General features: G+C 37.8%; 1 protein-coding gene across 2 annotated transcripts in view; it reads left to right on the forward strand.

Annotated features, from left to right (window-relative positions):
• The window catches only part of PRKG2 (protein kinase cGMP-dependent 2), a 99,703-nt gene that overhangs the window by 46,621 nt on the left and 37,282 nt on the right, over positions 1-15,800 (forward strand). Inside the window, exons 8-13 of one of the 2 annotated variants that reach the window (XM_065914292.1) lie at positions 924-992; positions 5,233-5,331; positions 6,817-6,970; positions 8,870-9,006; positions 11,795-11,884; positions 14,450-14,591. In XM_065914292.1, coding sequence (XP_065770364.1) covers positions 924-992; positions 5,233-5,331; positions 6,817-6,970; positions 8,870-9,006; positions 11,795-11,884; positions 14,450-14,591 — 691 coding nt within the window. The remainder of the gene's footprint in view (positions 1-923; positions 993-5,232; positions 5,332-6,816; positions 6,971-8,869; positions 9,007-11,794; positions 11,885-14,449; positions 14,592-15,800) is intronic. The other variant, XM_065914293.1, reaches the window with a different exon arrangement.

Here is a 15,800-nt window from a genome sequence, read left to right on the forward strand (position 1 = left end):
ATGGAAGATGAGGGAACTCTACTTGGTGTGATGCCATTTTTGGGGAAGTTGTTAAAAGCAGTCTTAACATGCTTGCTGCTATAGGCTACCTTAAATGCAATCACTTTCAGAGCACTGGGTATCACATGGATGTACCTTTCCTCGGGGTCTCTAGTTTGTGACTAATAGAGGAGTAAAAATAATATAAATAAAGGTACCTACAGAAATACTTTCCCCAATGCTTGACCCTTGGTATTCATTAGGCAATTAAATTTACCATCATTAGATCATATGCCATAACTCATTGTATTTAAGGGAACAACTGTAGAGTCACTAATATATTGTGTACCCCTGGGAACGAAAGACGATGCTACTAATTACACTATGACTCACTGTCAGTTGTAAGACATGTTTTGATTTCAGGGATTTTCATGGAAACTGTACATCTTAGACTATAAAATGAAAGGTTTTAATATTTCTTTAATTCACTGGGTGATGTGGCACTTTCTCTGGGTTTTCTTCTTGTTTCGTTCATTATAAGTTACCCATTCGAGGTTTTTCTTATAAATTTCTTTGATCAGTTCATTTCAATTTTGACTGCTTATTAATTAGCAGTTCCTGTTTGATCAGAGGAGAGCTATTTAAGTTGTGCTGGCACAGAACACAGAATGAAATTCCATACACGGTTGCGCTCACTGACTCCTTGACGTTCCCAGTGCATTTATCTTACTCTCCTCTGGATTCCTCGTGCACATCATATTTTTAGGACACATTTCAAATCTTTTTTTGGGGGTGAAGGGGTGGAGTGTAAATTATGATGTTACAAGAACACATCATCTTTGGAAGGTTTAAGTGATGCTGTTTCATATCAGTCGCAGATTCCCTAATAAAAATAGATGTCTAATTTCTCACTAGAAAATTGACTTTCCTGTTTTTGTCTGCAGTGAAGATGTCAGATCAGCTAACATTATCGCCGAAGAAAATGATGTTGCATGCCTGGTTATAGATCGAGAGTGAGTATACTGATGTTGTTAGAGAATGGCGGCAGTTGCCACCTTTGAAGACTTGGCCTTCTGTTACTCCAAGGGCCCATCTGTCTTCCCATTCATCACCATTTGGAAATGCTGGCCAATCCTCAGCTGCGAGGACATTCTATTAAAATTCATGGGAAGGAACCAGGCCTTCTGATCTGAATCTGTCTGTGGCAGCGGCAGATGCTGACGGGCTAAATATTTTGTGAGCAGAGTTTGTACATAAATATCAGCAATAGACTGATTTAAATTCTGCATCTTCCAGAGAAACAAGCTTGTTAGGACTCATGGATTTTTCCACACACCACACACTGAAGAATTTCATAATTTATTTGTGAAATGCTCTAAGCAGTCAAAAATTTAACAAAACCTATCTCTCTCAAAATATAAAATGCTTATTAGTTAGATGTATTTCCAGAGAAGTTTTAATTTAACATTTGTAGTAATTTGGAAGAGATGTGTGTCAACATTAATCTCTAAGTGTCTGAGGTTATTTTTTTAGAATATCTCAGTTAGTGTCCTTAACTCACTTCGAATCATATTTGAATCTGACTCCTTCAATCTATCATTAATCAGTTGAATATTTGTTGACTATGTAGATGTGAAAAAGGAAATTCAAGTATACCAGAGCTTTGTGTGGTCAAAGAAACAGGGCATACTCTTATGAAATGCTGATATGAAATAGTATAATGATGAGTGTCACAGGAGTATGTAATTGATTGCTAATTAAATAAAATATTTATTATTTTATTTAACATAGCATCATAGCATCATAGAGACTTAGATAGCTATATGCTACTTAGATATTTATATGCTATTTAGATAACATAGCATCATAGAGATTTAGAGCTGAAAAGAATTTTGGATTATTTTATAAAATCTTTTTATTATGAAAAGTTTCAAGCATATTAAAAAATAGGATGATATTGAGTCATGCAAGTACAGCAATTATCGTTTAAAACCTTATGTGTACCACTTTGCCATCTCCTTCCTATCTTCTCCGTACTATTTTCAAGCAAATCAGAAACATAAAATTATTTCATCTATGAATTTTAGTAGCATCTCTAAAAGCTAAGTGTTATTTATAATAATGACCACAATAACATAACATGCCTAAAAAATTAATAATTTCTATTTGTTTAATTATATTTTAATTGAAGTATAATTGACATATAACATTATACTAGTTTCAGGGGTACAACATAATCATCCAATATATGTATGTATTGCAAGATGATCACTACAGTAAGTCTAGTTAACATCCATCATCACACACAGAATAACAATTCTTAGTATCACTTTGACTTTCTTTAATCTTTCCCTTACAGATAAGAAAAGTGAGTTCAGGTCAGTTCAAGAGCTGCCCCAACGGTGTCATCTGAAATGGAGCAAAGGCTCCTGCCCAGGTCTTCTAGTTCCTTTTAACAGTTTTTCCACCATGCCATTAGCTTCCCACAGCATGTGTTCAGAAAGAGAAGCAGTCACAGTGTCGTGAAGTGGGAAAAGTTTTACTTTATTTTTTAAGTGTAGAATTGGGGCTTAAAATTCATCGGAGCTTTCTAGGCAAAGAGGAAACATAGAAGTCTTTCCAGGCGAAGTAAAACCTAAAAAAGGCATGTGGTTAGAAAGTGCAGGTATGTTCAAATGAAGGTAATCTTTGGTGGCAGCTCTCAAATATATTGCTATGGTATTGCCCTGACGATGCATTGTTTTCCATATGAGTTCCTTAAAAATACACGCGTGTGCTAAAGAGCTTTAGCTGTGTGTATGTGGTAAGATCTTATCACTTGCTCTGGATTAAAAGTTTATCATAATCATTTAACTAAATGTTTGTGCAATATCTCATGTATTCATAGTCCATATAAAGGACAGAGTGGTTTTTATAGATTTTATAACTTATTTGGAAACTTATACCTTTCAAATGCATAATTTACATGTGCATAGTTGAGATTCTTATAACATACAATGTACTGACCTGTTAGACACAGTGAGACATTAAAAGTTACATGAGTTTATCCTGTGTGTGAGAGAAACTGGATGTCAGGTATGACTGAGTGGCCCTACATCCTGAATTTCCTGGGACCGTTCTGGTTATTCTAATATTTTTATGATTGGCAGTCCCATTCACTCTGAAAAGCGTTCATTTTGGATGATAAATTGTATGATCACTGTAGTTATCACTTAGAAGGCTATCCCATGGTAATTTGCCCGTAGTACCCTCACACCATTGTTCACACTTGATGTGAGGGCTTTGTTTAGCATCTGTCTTCCCACACTTTAGGTCCCCCATGAGAACAGAAACATCTACTTTTTCACTGCTGTTGCTGTGCCAGCATTTGGCAGAGTCCTTGGCATACAGGAAATGATCCACATGTGGTCTGAATAAAGGGCACCATCCTTGCAATGCTGTGTAGTGGCTGAAAGCCTTTGGCTCTTTATTTCTTCTTTTCTAATTCATCATTTTAAAAAATACATATTTGAAAGTTACAACTATAATGTGGCAGCTGTTTAAACTTGACTTTAGTTTGCAGAGATTTTCTAGAGAACTCTGCCACCGATGTCACTTACAGCTAGAAAATAAAATTTGTTTACAATAATATTTCAATTAGTTTCATAGCAAGGTAATGGTGACCTATACAAGAAGTATTTACTTTTACTTGAAAATTTCAACCCTTGGAAATTTGAAATAATATTGTTTTATTTCTCACTTCTCTAGCCAGCAAAGGACAGTTCACAGAGCAGGATAGAGAAGAGAGTAGATTTAAATGGGGAATGAAAAATATCCAGACTTCCATAGTGGTCCAGTGATTTAGACTTCACTTTCCATTACTGAAGGTGTGGGTTTGATCCCTGGGTGGAGAACTAAGAGCCCATGTGCCTCACGGCCACAAATCCAAAACATAAAACAGAAATAGTATTGTAATAAATTCAGTAAAAACTTTAAAAATGGCCCCCATCAAAAAATCTAAAAAAAAAAGATATACTTAATAATGTAAGTATAGGTTGGTGATCAGTTAAATATGGATAGGGGTCTTCAGGGTTAGGCAGTCAGTATGTGGCACCAATACATTAATAAGATGGTTTATTAGTTTTAGGTAGTTTGAGGTAAAGTTTCATTCCTTTCATTTTGTTATGTTCAAGAGCTTAAGATTTACTGAGGTGCATAAAGCATGGTTTCTAGAAGGATCCTGTTTTTAGTGGCGAAGAGCACCACCCTGACAATGACGAATCAAGGCAGATTGTATGGAGTGAGGGACGCACTGGAAGGATAATCCAGAGGATAGATTTGCTAGGTGAGGAAGAGGATTATTTTTTTCTCATGGGCAGTTCCTATGTAAGAATTCCCAGAGATGGGGAACTTGGGACCGGGTGATTAGATGGGACCAGTAACAAGCGTGTGATCCCTGAGGGGAGGGAAGTCAAGGGAAAGATGTTGGCTGAGCCTCAGAGAACCATTAAGGTAAAATATTTGGACTTAATCATTTAGGAATTAAAACAAGTAGTATTATCTAGGGCTAGAGAAGAAGTAAATTTTATTTTTGATTTTAAAAATAAATAGCTTAATTTGATTAAGCAAATTATAAAAATCTGTAATGCATGTAACCTGTTGATGCAGTAAACAAATCATGTAGGCTATTTCCTTTCCACTCTCTTTTTTAGAAAGTATTTTTTAAATGTTTATTAATTCATAAGCTCATGATAAACTGTTTTTGTTTACATTAACAAGTCAGTCATTGTTTTAGGGGTTTTTTGTTTGTTTTTAACTTTTTATTTTGTATTGGAGTATAGCCTATTATAACAATGTTGTGATAGTTTCAGATAGACAGCTAAGGGACTCAGCCATATATATATACATGTATCCATACTCCCCCAAACTCTCCTCCCAGTAAACAAATCACATAGCCTACTTCCTTTCCTCAGTCTTCTTAAAAAAAAGAACAATATTGATAAACCTGAACCACAAGGCAGAAAATTACAGAAATGTCTCTTCTCACTGATAGCCTCTTTGCTTTCAGAAACTCACGGCATCAATTATGTAACTTCCAATAACTATTCTATCTACATGTGATGGCAACTTGAATGTAAATAAGTTATTGAAAAACAGCTTGCAAAGTTTTGAGTAACCATTCAAATAGGTTTTCATAAGCTTAAGAAGAATGGCAGGTTGCAGTGGTTAACTCTCAGCCCTGAGCTTTTTGTTTTATTCATTTTATTCATTTAGAACATTCAACCAAACAGTGGGGACTTTTGAAGAACTCCAAAAATATCTTGAAGGGTATGTGGCAAACCTGAACCGGGATGATGAAAAAAGACATGCGAAGTAAGTGGAGGTATTTTTCTAAGCTGGATGAGACTTCCGGCAGTTGATGAAGAAGGGGACTGAAGGGTGTGATTGGTAACTTTTAGTGTATTGTCACTAGAAAATTTGGGGGAGTTGTTTTAAATTGTTCTTCCACAAAAAGGATACCAGTTACCTCTAGTGTAGATATTATTTTAGTCTATAAGTATTTTCTTATTTTTGGTGATGAGTAGTAATGTTTGGGAGAAACTTCCTGATAGGAGGCCTTGGGAAAGAGTTGTCTACATTGACTGGTGAGTTGGTTCAAAAGGATATTAATTCAGAAAGGAAGTCTCTTTTGCCCATGGAAATCAAATGGGAATTCCAAGGAATAGCATAGCCTATTCAGAGCCTGGCTTATTTCAAAATATAAGGGAGCCGGACTTCTCTTGCAGTCCAGTGGTTAAGACTTCACCTTCCAATGCAAGGGGTGCAGGTTCAATCCCTGGCCAGGGAGCTAGGATCCCATATGCCTTGTGGTCAGAAAACCAAAACATAAAATAGAAACAGTATTCTAACAAATTCAATAAAGACTTTAAAAATGGTCCATATCAAAAAAATATTTTAAAAAAATTTAAGGGAGCTATTGCCCAAATGGTTTTATGTTGGGTTCTAATTGTAGTAATACTGATGAAAATGCTTTTTGGTCCATAGGAATAAAATTCTTTGTAAAATTAAAATTATTTGAAAATCCTTTGCTGAAGCATTTTGTAGAATGAATGCTTAAGTATGTATTCACCAGACAGTACCATTAAAGTTGAAGAGTCAAAAGTTCTGGAAGACTGATATTTGAGTTGAATTAGAGCATTCAGGCAGACTGCATTTTTTTTTCCTTGCAGGGAATGTGTGTGCAGTTTTTGTGCCAAAGGTCTTTTGTAGTAAGAATGGTTCATGAATATATAACCCAGAGCAGTAAACTTTAATTAAGAGGGGAAAATGAGTATTTCCAAATAACAATACGTAAGTGTAAAGTAAGAAATGTATTTTTCACGTTTCACAAAGCAGTTATTCTCGTTCAGCCAGAGAAATCTTCAAAATCTAAAAAAAAAAAAAAAGCAAAATATGGCAAAGATTCTCAGTACAGTATCGTCCTGTAGGTGCAGCAAAGGAAATGGCTCTTTTTTCTGGTTTTCTTTTCTCTCATTGACTCTTTGTTTTTTAAATGGCTTTATTGAGATGTATCTCAAATACCACACAATTCACCTCTTTTACCACTCACTGACTCAATCTGACATTTGTTTTTTTTTATTGTGTGTGAATGTATCTGTTTTTCATTTGTATTTTCTGTTGATTTTTCTCCCCAGATGTAACTGAATCTGATCCTATAAAAGTTGAGATAAGCTCTGTGGCAACAATGGGCAGTAATTACTGGCAGAAATAAGACTGTTGTAAGGGTGGGATTTATATGTACTGTGACCCCTGCTTTGCCTAAGGGAGCGTATGTAAAGTTTCTCTTTTCTCATACAGGAGATCCATGTCTAGCTGGAAGCTGTCCAAAGCACTCTCTTTGGAGATGATTCAACTGAAGGAGAAAGTGGCCAGATTTTCCTCATCATCCCCCTTCCAGAACCTTGAGATTATCGCAACACTGGGCGTTGGTGGGTTCGGAAGAGTTGAGCTTGTAAGGGGTTTACGTTTCAAGCATCTGAGAGAAGCCTTTTGACTTTTGTTTTGTTTTGTATTCCAGTGTTTTTTGGAGGAATATATGCATTGTTATTGCTATCCAAATGTTACTTTGAACTAAAATTGAGAGTTTAGTTTTCACTCTTATTTTATAATATTGGGTGTGTGCTACTAAATAACTTGTAATAATATAGCTGCTATTTCAGTCTACTTTTGCCACATCCTTTTGTGATTTTTTTTTTTCTTGAGGGCAGCTATTAGAGAATGTACCAAGTAACTTTTCCCATAGGCTATAAAACATAAAATGTGTATTTCTTAGCAGCAACATTTATGTATGCATATACTCATGATGCATTAACTCTATGTAAAGTAAACAAAATGTGTCCAGTGAAAGGGTCACAGAGATGAAATCTTTAATACCATAGTTTTATTTCTTAAACAATTCCTCTGCCATGTCTATATTTGGCTTTCATGATCCTATTTTTGGGTTGCTCAAAATTTTCTATCCAAATTAAAAAAAAAAAAGAAATTGAATGCAAGGAAATGTTTGAAGAGCAGCCTTCTGTAGTGATGATCAAGACAGCTGGGAATTTATAGCCTGATTTCAGCTGCATCTTCCATATCACACCCCTCTGAGCTTTATAATCAGCTTCCAAACAGTAGCAGAGCCATGCAGTCAGATGCTCTGAGGAAACTATGGAATGGTGACCTGGTGACTTTACTGGGTAGAGATGATGCTGAACCCTTGGTGACTACTGAGCCCTTCCTTGCCCAGCAGATCTGTAACCATTCACTGTCCATTAACCTTTGGAACTATGATGACACCTCCATCTGCTGGGTGGCCCGGGTGTGAGCAGATCTGAAATGCTGCCAGGAGACTCCGAATAGTACACTCTACACCAAGTCAATACTCTATCTCTTTTGGGCAAAGAGGCACAGAAATGAATTCCTAGTAGGCCAGAGAGTTTGTAATGTTTCTTATGCTCTATGGAGGGATAAGAGAGCCACGTGCTGTATTTTTCATCAAAATCATGGCAAACGATTGAATTAACAATGCTGAGATTTGTTTTAATATGATTAGATAATAATAATTTAAACCAATAATCCCACCATTGATTTGAAAGTCTGGGCATCAACTAGTGGCAAACTCTGAGCGAAATTAAGGGAGCAACCAACTCTGCACAATTTCATTATTTGTCAGAAATAGTCTGCTTATGGAGTTTTAAGCCTATCTGAATAAATACTTATTAAACTTCTAAAATTTCCTCTTAAAGGAAAATCCTATTTGTCCATCTAAAGCATGGTCTCCAATAGAACTTTCTGCTCTGATGGCAGTGTTCTGTATCCACCTGTCCAAAAGCATAGCTGCTGGCTAGATGTGATTAGAGAGCTTTTGAAATGCGGACAGTGCAAATGAAGGAACTGAATTTTTAATTTTAATCAATTTAAAACTAAATAGTTTTTTGTGACTAGTGGCTAGCATATTGAATCATACAGATATGAATCTTGGATTAAATAGGTTTTATTTTGAAACTCAAAGAAGTGACTATTATGAAAGAGCAGTATTTGGCAATTCTGGACCAAGCTTTTCATGTCATATACTCAAAACCAAAGAGATTTCTATACACTCAGACTTCTAACTAGAATATTTTTCTTGTTTCAATACAAACATTCTAGAACCATGTTCCAACTATGTGAATTCTTTTGGAAATTACAAAGAAAAGGAAGTGTGTACACCTGGATAAAACTCAGCTCCTAGAGGGATAAAGTGGTGAAAAGCTTCCATGCTATTTAACTGTGAAAGAATTTGAACTCCTGCTGGTTCACATGTTTTACATAGATATTGCAGATCTTTCCTAGTAAGTTCATTTTGAGGGCTTGTTCTCTTCTCCCCTAGGTTAAGGTGAAAAATGAGAATGTTGCTTTTGCTATGAAGTGTATAAGGAAGAAGCATATCGTTGACACGAAGCAGCAGGAGCACGTCTACTCAGAAAAGAAGATCCTGGAAGAGCTATGCTCACCTTTCATTGTGAAGTAAGTGAGCGTTTCGTTCCCAGAATCTTAGCATCTTGGGCTCTTCTTTGGAGTGCTTCTATGCAAGAGGACGGAAGAGGAAGAGGAGGCCCTTCTCTGAATTCTCCAGCCTAGTCACAGCGACAATACATAAAATATTGGAAGTTTGAGAACTGAAGTCAAAATCCAGATTTTTTTATTCTTGAGTAAACCTCAGGGAAGTGTGTGTTGGTGTGTATGTGTGTGTGTGAATATAAAATTATTGTTTTAATAAATTGAATTGCTTATTTAATTCAGACCTAATGCAGAATTTGGGAAGCAAGGATTCATTCAGAACCCCTCAGGGGACGTGCTGCTGTTGAATTTCTGCAAAAAGTGGCATTTGGACACATTCAGGCTGCCAGGGAGCTGGTCCCTGCAGTTGTTGTTAGTTGCTTAATGGTGTCTGACTCTTTGCGAGCCGATGGACTGTAGTCTGCCAGGCTCCTCTGTCCATGGAATTCTCCAGGCAAGACTACTAGAGTGGGTTGCCATTTCCTTCTCCAGGGGATCTTCCCAACCCAGGGATCAAACCTGGGTCTCCTGCATTGAAGGCAGATTCTTTACCATCTGAACCACCAGGAGAGCCTGGTCCTTGCAATGCCAGATGCCAAAAGAAACACTTCCCTACAGGTACTGTTCTTTCTGGAGCTATCACCAGAGATTGGAAGAGAAACATATTCTAAGCCACGGCTCTCTTGTGAGTTCATGGGTCGGTGGTGTAGGCCAGTTAAGACACATATTTTCACACCTGCCTTCATGCCCTTAGAGTGCAGCTTCAGAGATTTCTGGGTGAGGTAAAGTGCCTCTGTAATGAGGAGAATTTATGCTTTTTGATCAAATGCCTTGAGAGAGTCTTTCTGCCTATCCATATTCTCAGACCCATATTTTTTCAAGATTAAAAAAAGTCTCAACCCAGGCAATACTGGCAATAAAGTCATGCAATTATTTTTATATAAACTATGTGTTCCTCCCCTCTTTTAATCAATAATTCATTAAAAACTATCATGAACAGCTTCAGGGCATGGATTAGATTTTATTCATTTTTTCATTTCTTGCCCTTTGCAAAGTAGCTGGCATAGAGTAGGGCAATAATCATATTAAGAATAAATGTTAATGACAACATTTATTACTGAGAAAGTAACATGTGCCAGGCAGTCTTCTAAGCAAAATTTTAAAATATATATCTTATATAATATATTTAAAGTGTATATTATATTATTATTATATTTATATTGAAAGTAAAAGTGTACATTGCTCAGTCATGTCCAACTCTGTGGTCCCATGGACTGTAGCCCGCCAGGCTCCTCTGTCCATGGAGTTCTTCAGGCAAAAATACTGGAGTGGGTAGCCATTCCCTTCTCCAGGGGTTTTTCCCAACCCAGGGATTGACCCCAGGTCCCCTGCATTGTTGGCAGATTCTTTACCAGCTGAGCTACCAAGGAAGGCCATATTTACATTACATTGTATAATTTATATGTGTCTTGTAATTCATTTATATTTATATATAAAATAAGTACATACAATCAATATGTAATCAAATGAATATATATATTTGTTATGATCTTCATAATAAAACAGATAAATGTTATGACTTTCCTCATTAACAAGAGCAGTGAAAAAACTGATGTCACTTAGCTAACGAATGGCTAGTCAGGGACTCAAGCCTAGGCAGCTTGGATCCAGAGCCCAAACCGAACCACTGACTAGATTACTTCTGTGTACGTGGTCCGGCTGTCCTGCTGTCTGCATTAGCCTGGTGCTAGGGAGACATGGGCATCTCTTGAGTGAGACCCAGAAACTGCTTTCCCCCAGCATTGTAATATGGTACCCTGCCCACATCCCACATCCGGATTGAGACTGTGATTCTTCCAACTTCTGGGAATCTTGCCAGCTGGGGACTCTGACTAATTCCCTCGCCAGTCATTGCTCTAAGGTGAAGAGACCCACCTGGCCCCTCACTCTTTCTCCAGGTATGTCCTGCATCCAGTGATGGTACCGGTCCTTAAAGCTGAGGCTTTTGTAAAATCACAGGCCAGCTCTCCCTCTGCCCAAGTCTGCTTCCTTCCTTTCCCATGGGTGTTGGTCCCAAGAGCATTCCCCACTAAACTGACCACTTACAAATTTCTGTCTTAGAGTCTGTTTCCTAATACCAACTAGAAGACATAAAACAGGCATGAGTAACTGTCATGCAAAGTGAAAGTGAAAGTCGCTCAGTTGTGTCTGACTCTGCAACCCTATGGACTGCATATTCCATGGAATTTTTCAGGCCAGAATACTGGAGTGGGTAGCCTTTCCCTTCTCCATGGAATCTTTCCAACCCTGAGATCGAACCCCCCCTTCCACATTGCAGGCGGATTCTTTACCAGCTGAGCCACAAGGGAAGACCTGATATGCAAGGCAGATCTTAAAGGAGACGATACAGAGATCTCAGGATTCGGGGAGGAAGGGAAGGCTGTAGGGGGGTTAATGAGCTACTTAATCAGGAAGGTGGCCGCAGAGCTTGATCTTGAGGGTGGATAACACTTTTATTACCATGGAACTGAGATTAAGAAAGTCTGTGGGTAGCATGAAGGGGAGTCAGCAGATGAGAAACCAGGGGAGCAGGAAGGATCAGAGTGTTCAGTGAGCATCCAGTGTCTTTGTAAGATGTTTGGAAGGAGATGTGGACCATCCTTCAAAAAGTTATTGATGACGCTTTTAAGCAAACTTGAAGATGCTTTAAAATGGAATTTCTAATAATAATTGTGTTTTTCTTTTATTTTCACAGATTATATCGCACCTTCAAGGACAATAAGTATGTATACATGCTTCTGGAGGCCTGCTTAGGTGGGGAGCTGTGGAGTATATTAAGAGACAGGTAATGAAAAAGAATTATACGTAATAACTTTTGTCTGAGTGGCCTAAAGGATGCTGTATTCATGACCATTTAAAGAGACATGAAGAAAGTCATTAAGAAATGAGTCTAAGGGACTTCCTTGGCTCTCCAGTGGTTAAGATTTTGGTTTCCAAGTCAGGGGGCACAGGTTCAATCCCTGGTTGTGAAACTAAGATCCCAGATGCCTCATGGCCAAAAAAAACCCAAAGTGTGAAACAGAAGCAATATTGTAACAGATTCAATAAAGACTTTTAAAAAATGGTCCGTATAAAGAATCTTAAAAAAATGTCTTAAAAAAGAGAAATGGATCTAAGAACAAATTGATAAAAAGTAGTAATAGTGATATTTTATGAACTAACGTAGTAATCATGTAATAGGCCCCCTGTACCAGTAGTCACTGTCATTCTCCTATTAGAGATTAAAGATGCCCAGGTTTAGAGTGTCAACCATCCATATCACATGTTTAATATGAGGCAGAGTATACATCCAGATGTTACTGACTCTGAATCTTGAGAAGGGAGATGACAATAGGGGTGGGGCTTGGTGAAGTTGGGGCTGAAAAGCAGAGTGACATGTCTGCAAAGATTCAGCTTCACAGAAGGAGTGATTTCCACACAATCAAAATCATAGGTGTTCACTGAGCTCCACCTACATACAAGGCTTCCTAGTTGACGGTATGGGAGTTTTCTAAACATTAATCTACACTTTTCTAACCTAAAACCACATTACGTTTTCCTCCAGTGAGTTTGGGTTATATTTTGGGAGATAATGTAATGTACAATTTCAAACATTTCATTATTTACATGAAAAATAAATATGATGAAGAGGTTGGCAATTCATAACTAAATGTCCAATAAGTGTTGTGGGCACTGAGCTCAGAATAGAGGAGAGAGAAAAATATGATGGCCGTGAAAGGCCTTGAGCTAAACTATAAAGGCAAAATTTGGAAAGACAGTGAGGAAGAGAACTGATTTAAGAACCAGGAAAGTTGGAGTAAGATTAGGTCTTTTACTTGCTGAGTGAGAGCAAAGTTTGAATAGAAAACAGGACGACAGAAGAGGTAGCTTTGCATTAGGTTGTGGAGGTTAACGCCAGGTCAGACATTTAGGCAGCATTCCCTGGGCCAACGGTTCCCAACCCTGGCTTCACATCACAATCTCATGGGAGCTTTAACAAAGTAAAAATGCTGTGCCCTGATGCCAAAGACTTTTATTTGGTTCATCTGCAATAGGGCCAGAAAATGATTTTTAGCTGCCTTTCAGGCAATACTAATGTGCATTCATGGTTGAAAATCACATACCTAAGTCATAACAGACTTTTGAGCATCCAAGCAGAGATTTATCTGTTGTACTAGGAACATATTGATGGATGGATAAGAATGAGGTAAGCCTGGATGGGTTGAGGAGACTTGCATTATACCTACAGAAGCATCTGCATCTCCCATCATTGCTTTAACAGGCAAATCTTTTTAGAATATCTAAGTCTATTTAGGGGTGGTAGTTCTTAGTACCCCTTAGGCACTTTGCCATATCCATAAAACAGCCTTGTTAAGTCAGTAGTAAACTCATTTTAAGACAGGTATCTGAGGGTCAGAATAGCCGAACAACTTGCCTGAGGATTCAATAAGGGGAAGAAGCAGGACTTGAAGCTGGTTTCTCTCATTCCAAAGCCACAGCTTTCTATCATGTGCTGTCCTTAGTCACTTCAGTCATGTCCAACTCTGCGGCCCCATGGACTGTAGCCCACCAGGCTCCTCTGTCCATGGGGATTCTCCAGGCAAGAATACTGGAGTGGTTTTCCATGACCTCCTCCAGGGGATCTTCCCAACCCAGGGATCAAATCCATGTCTTCCACATTGCAGGTGGATTCTTTACCATCTGAGCCACAGGGGAAGCCAAAGTGTAATAGCTTTCTATGATACCATGCAGCAAATCACCACCACATTTTAATAATTTAGCGTGTAAACCTACACACAGTGCTGACACAGGGCAGCTCTGGTATCATCAAGGTGCACCAAAGAGGTAAGAGTTATGACCCTGTTTCTACATGGGTTATGTTACAAAGTATACAACAGGAAGTGGAAATGAACACTGGAATCATTTTAGTCAAGCAATCAAGTGCAGTAGTCTGGTTCAACCTCTCCATTGAAATAGTTGCATTTTCTCCAGAGTTTTCCAGAGATGTCTTTAAAAAGTCTTGTTTTCTTATCCTTTCCATTTTGTTTGTTCAGATGTGATTACCAGAAACAATTGTTTGCATGTAGACACTTTAATTTTAGTAAATTTTAGTAAAGTGATTCTTGTTGGCATCAAGCATTCACTTAAATTTCTTTATGATCTGATTCATTGGCGCTATGAAGTACTTTTTAGTGCTAATGCCTTATAAAACATTTATATTGCATAAATATATATGATATGAAATATATGAAATATGATATGATAAATATATCATAGTTCATATGATATATGAAATAAATATGATAATTGACACCTAGAATCTGCAACAAGGATATCTAGAGTATTAAAAAGGAAAATGGTTTCATTGCAGAGGCAGCTTTGATGAACCCACCTCCAAGTTCTGTGTTGCTTGTGTGACAGAAGCATTCGATTACCTGCATCGACTAGGTATTATCTACAGAGACCTGAAACCAGAAAACTTAATTCTAGATGCTGAGGGCTATCTTAAATTGGTAAGACAAATTCTTATCCTGTGAGATATTTCTAAACGTAAAGTTGTGCTGTAGTTGCAATTCTCTCTTTCTTTAAACTTTTAAATTAAAAAAATGTTTGTGTTTAATTGGTGGATAATTGTTTACAATGTTTTGTTGTGGTTTCTGCCATACAACAATGTGAATCAGTCATAAGTATACATATATCCCTCCATCTGGAGTCACTCTCCCACTCCGCCCCCTGTGCCCCAGCCGTTCCCACTTCTCTGAGTTGACACAGGGCGTCAGGCTGAGCTCCCTGTGGTATATACCAGCTTCCCACTAGCCCTCTGCTTAGCACATTACCATGTGTATGTTTCAAATACTAGTTTCTCAGTTTGTCCCACCCTTTTCTTCCCCCCCCCCCCCCCGCTGTGTCCTCCAGTTGGTTCCCTCTTCCTGCATCGCAGATAGGTGCATCAGTACCATTTTTGCAATCAATTATTTTTTAATTTTGCTTCACTTGTTATTTTTACTTTGCAAGACATGGCCTTTTAAATCAGCATACTTAACACAGGGAGCGATGTTACAAGTACATTCTTTCTAGCTTAGGAATTGAATGTTTCAAACCGCCCCCCACCCCCAACTAGGATTCAGATAATAGAATTGTGTTCAAATTGGATTTTGTTAGCATATTAATGTTAGCATAAAATGTTACCATTTTAATGTTTGTTAGCATTCTTAAATTTTTTATTGGACTATAGTTGATTTACAATGTTGCATTAATTTCTACTGTATAGCAAAGTGAGTCAGTTATACACACACATATATCTACTCTTTTTAGATTTTGTTCCTGTGTAAGTCATTACAGAGTGTTGAATAAAGTTCCCTGTGCTGTTCAGTAGGTTCTTATTAGTTACCTATTCCACATATAGTAGTTGGTATGGGCTTCCCTGGTGGCTCAGATGATAAAGAATCTGCCTGCAATGTAGGAGACCTGAGTTCGATCCCTGGGTCAGGAAGTTCCCCTGGAGAAGGGAATGGCTACCCACTCCAGTATTCTTGCCTGGAGAATTCCATGGACAAAGATGACTGAGCAGCTAAAGCTTTCACTACTTTTTTCATCTGTCAATCCCAATCTCCCATTTTATCCCTCCCCTGCTTCCTGCCCTGGTAATCATGTGTTTTTTCTACATCTTTGACTAAGCTTCTGTTTTGTAAATAGATTTATTTGTACTGTTTCTTTAGAGT

The sequence above is a fragment of the Muntiacus reevesi genome, chromosome 22 (assembly GCF_963930625.1).
Source record: "Muntiacus reevesi chromosome 22, mMunRee1.1, whole genome shotgun sequence".
NCBI lineage: Eukaryota > Metazoa > Chordata > Mammalia > Artiodactyla > Cervidae > Muntiacus > Muntiacus reevesi.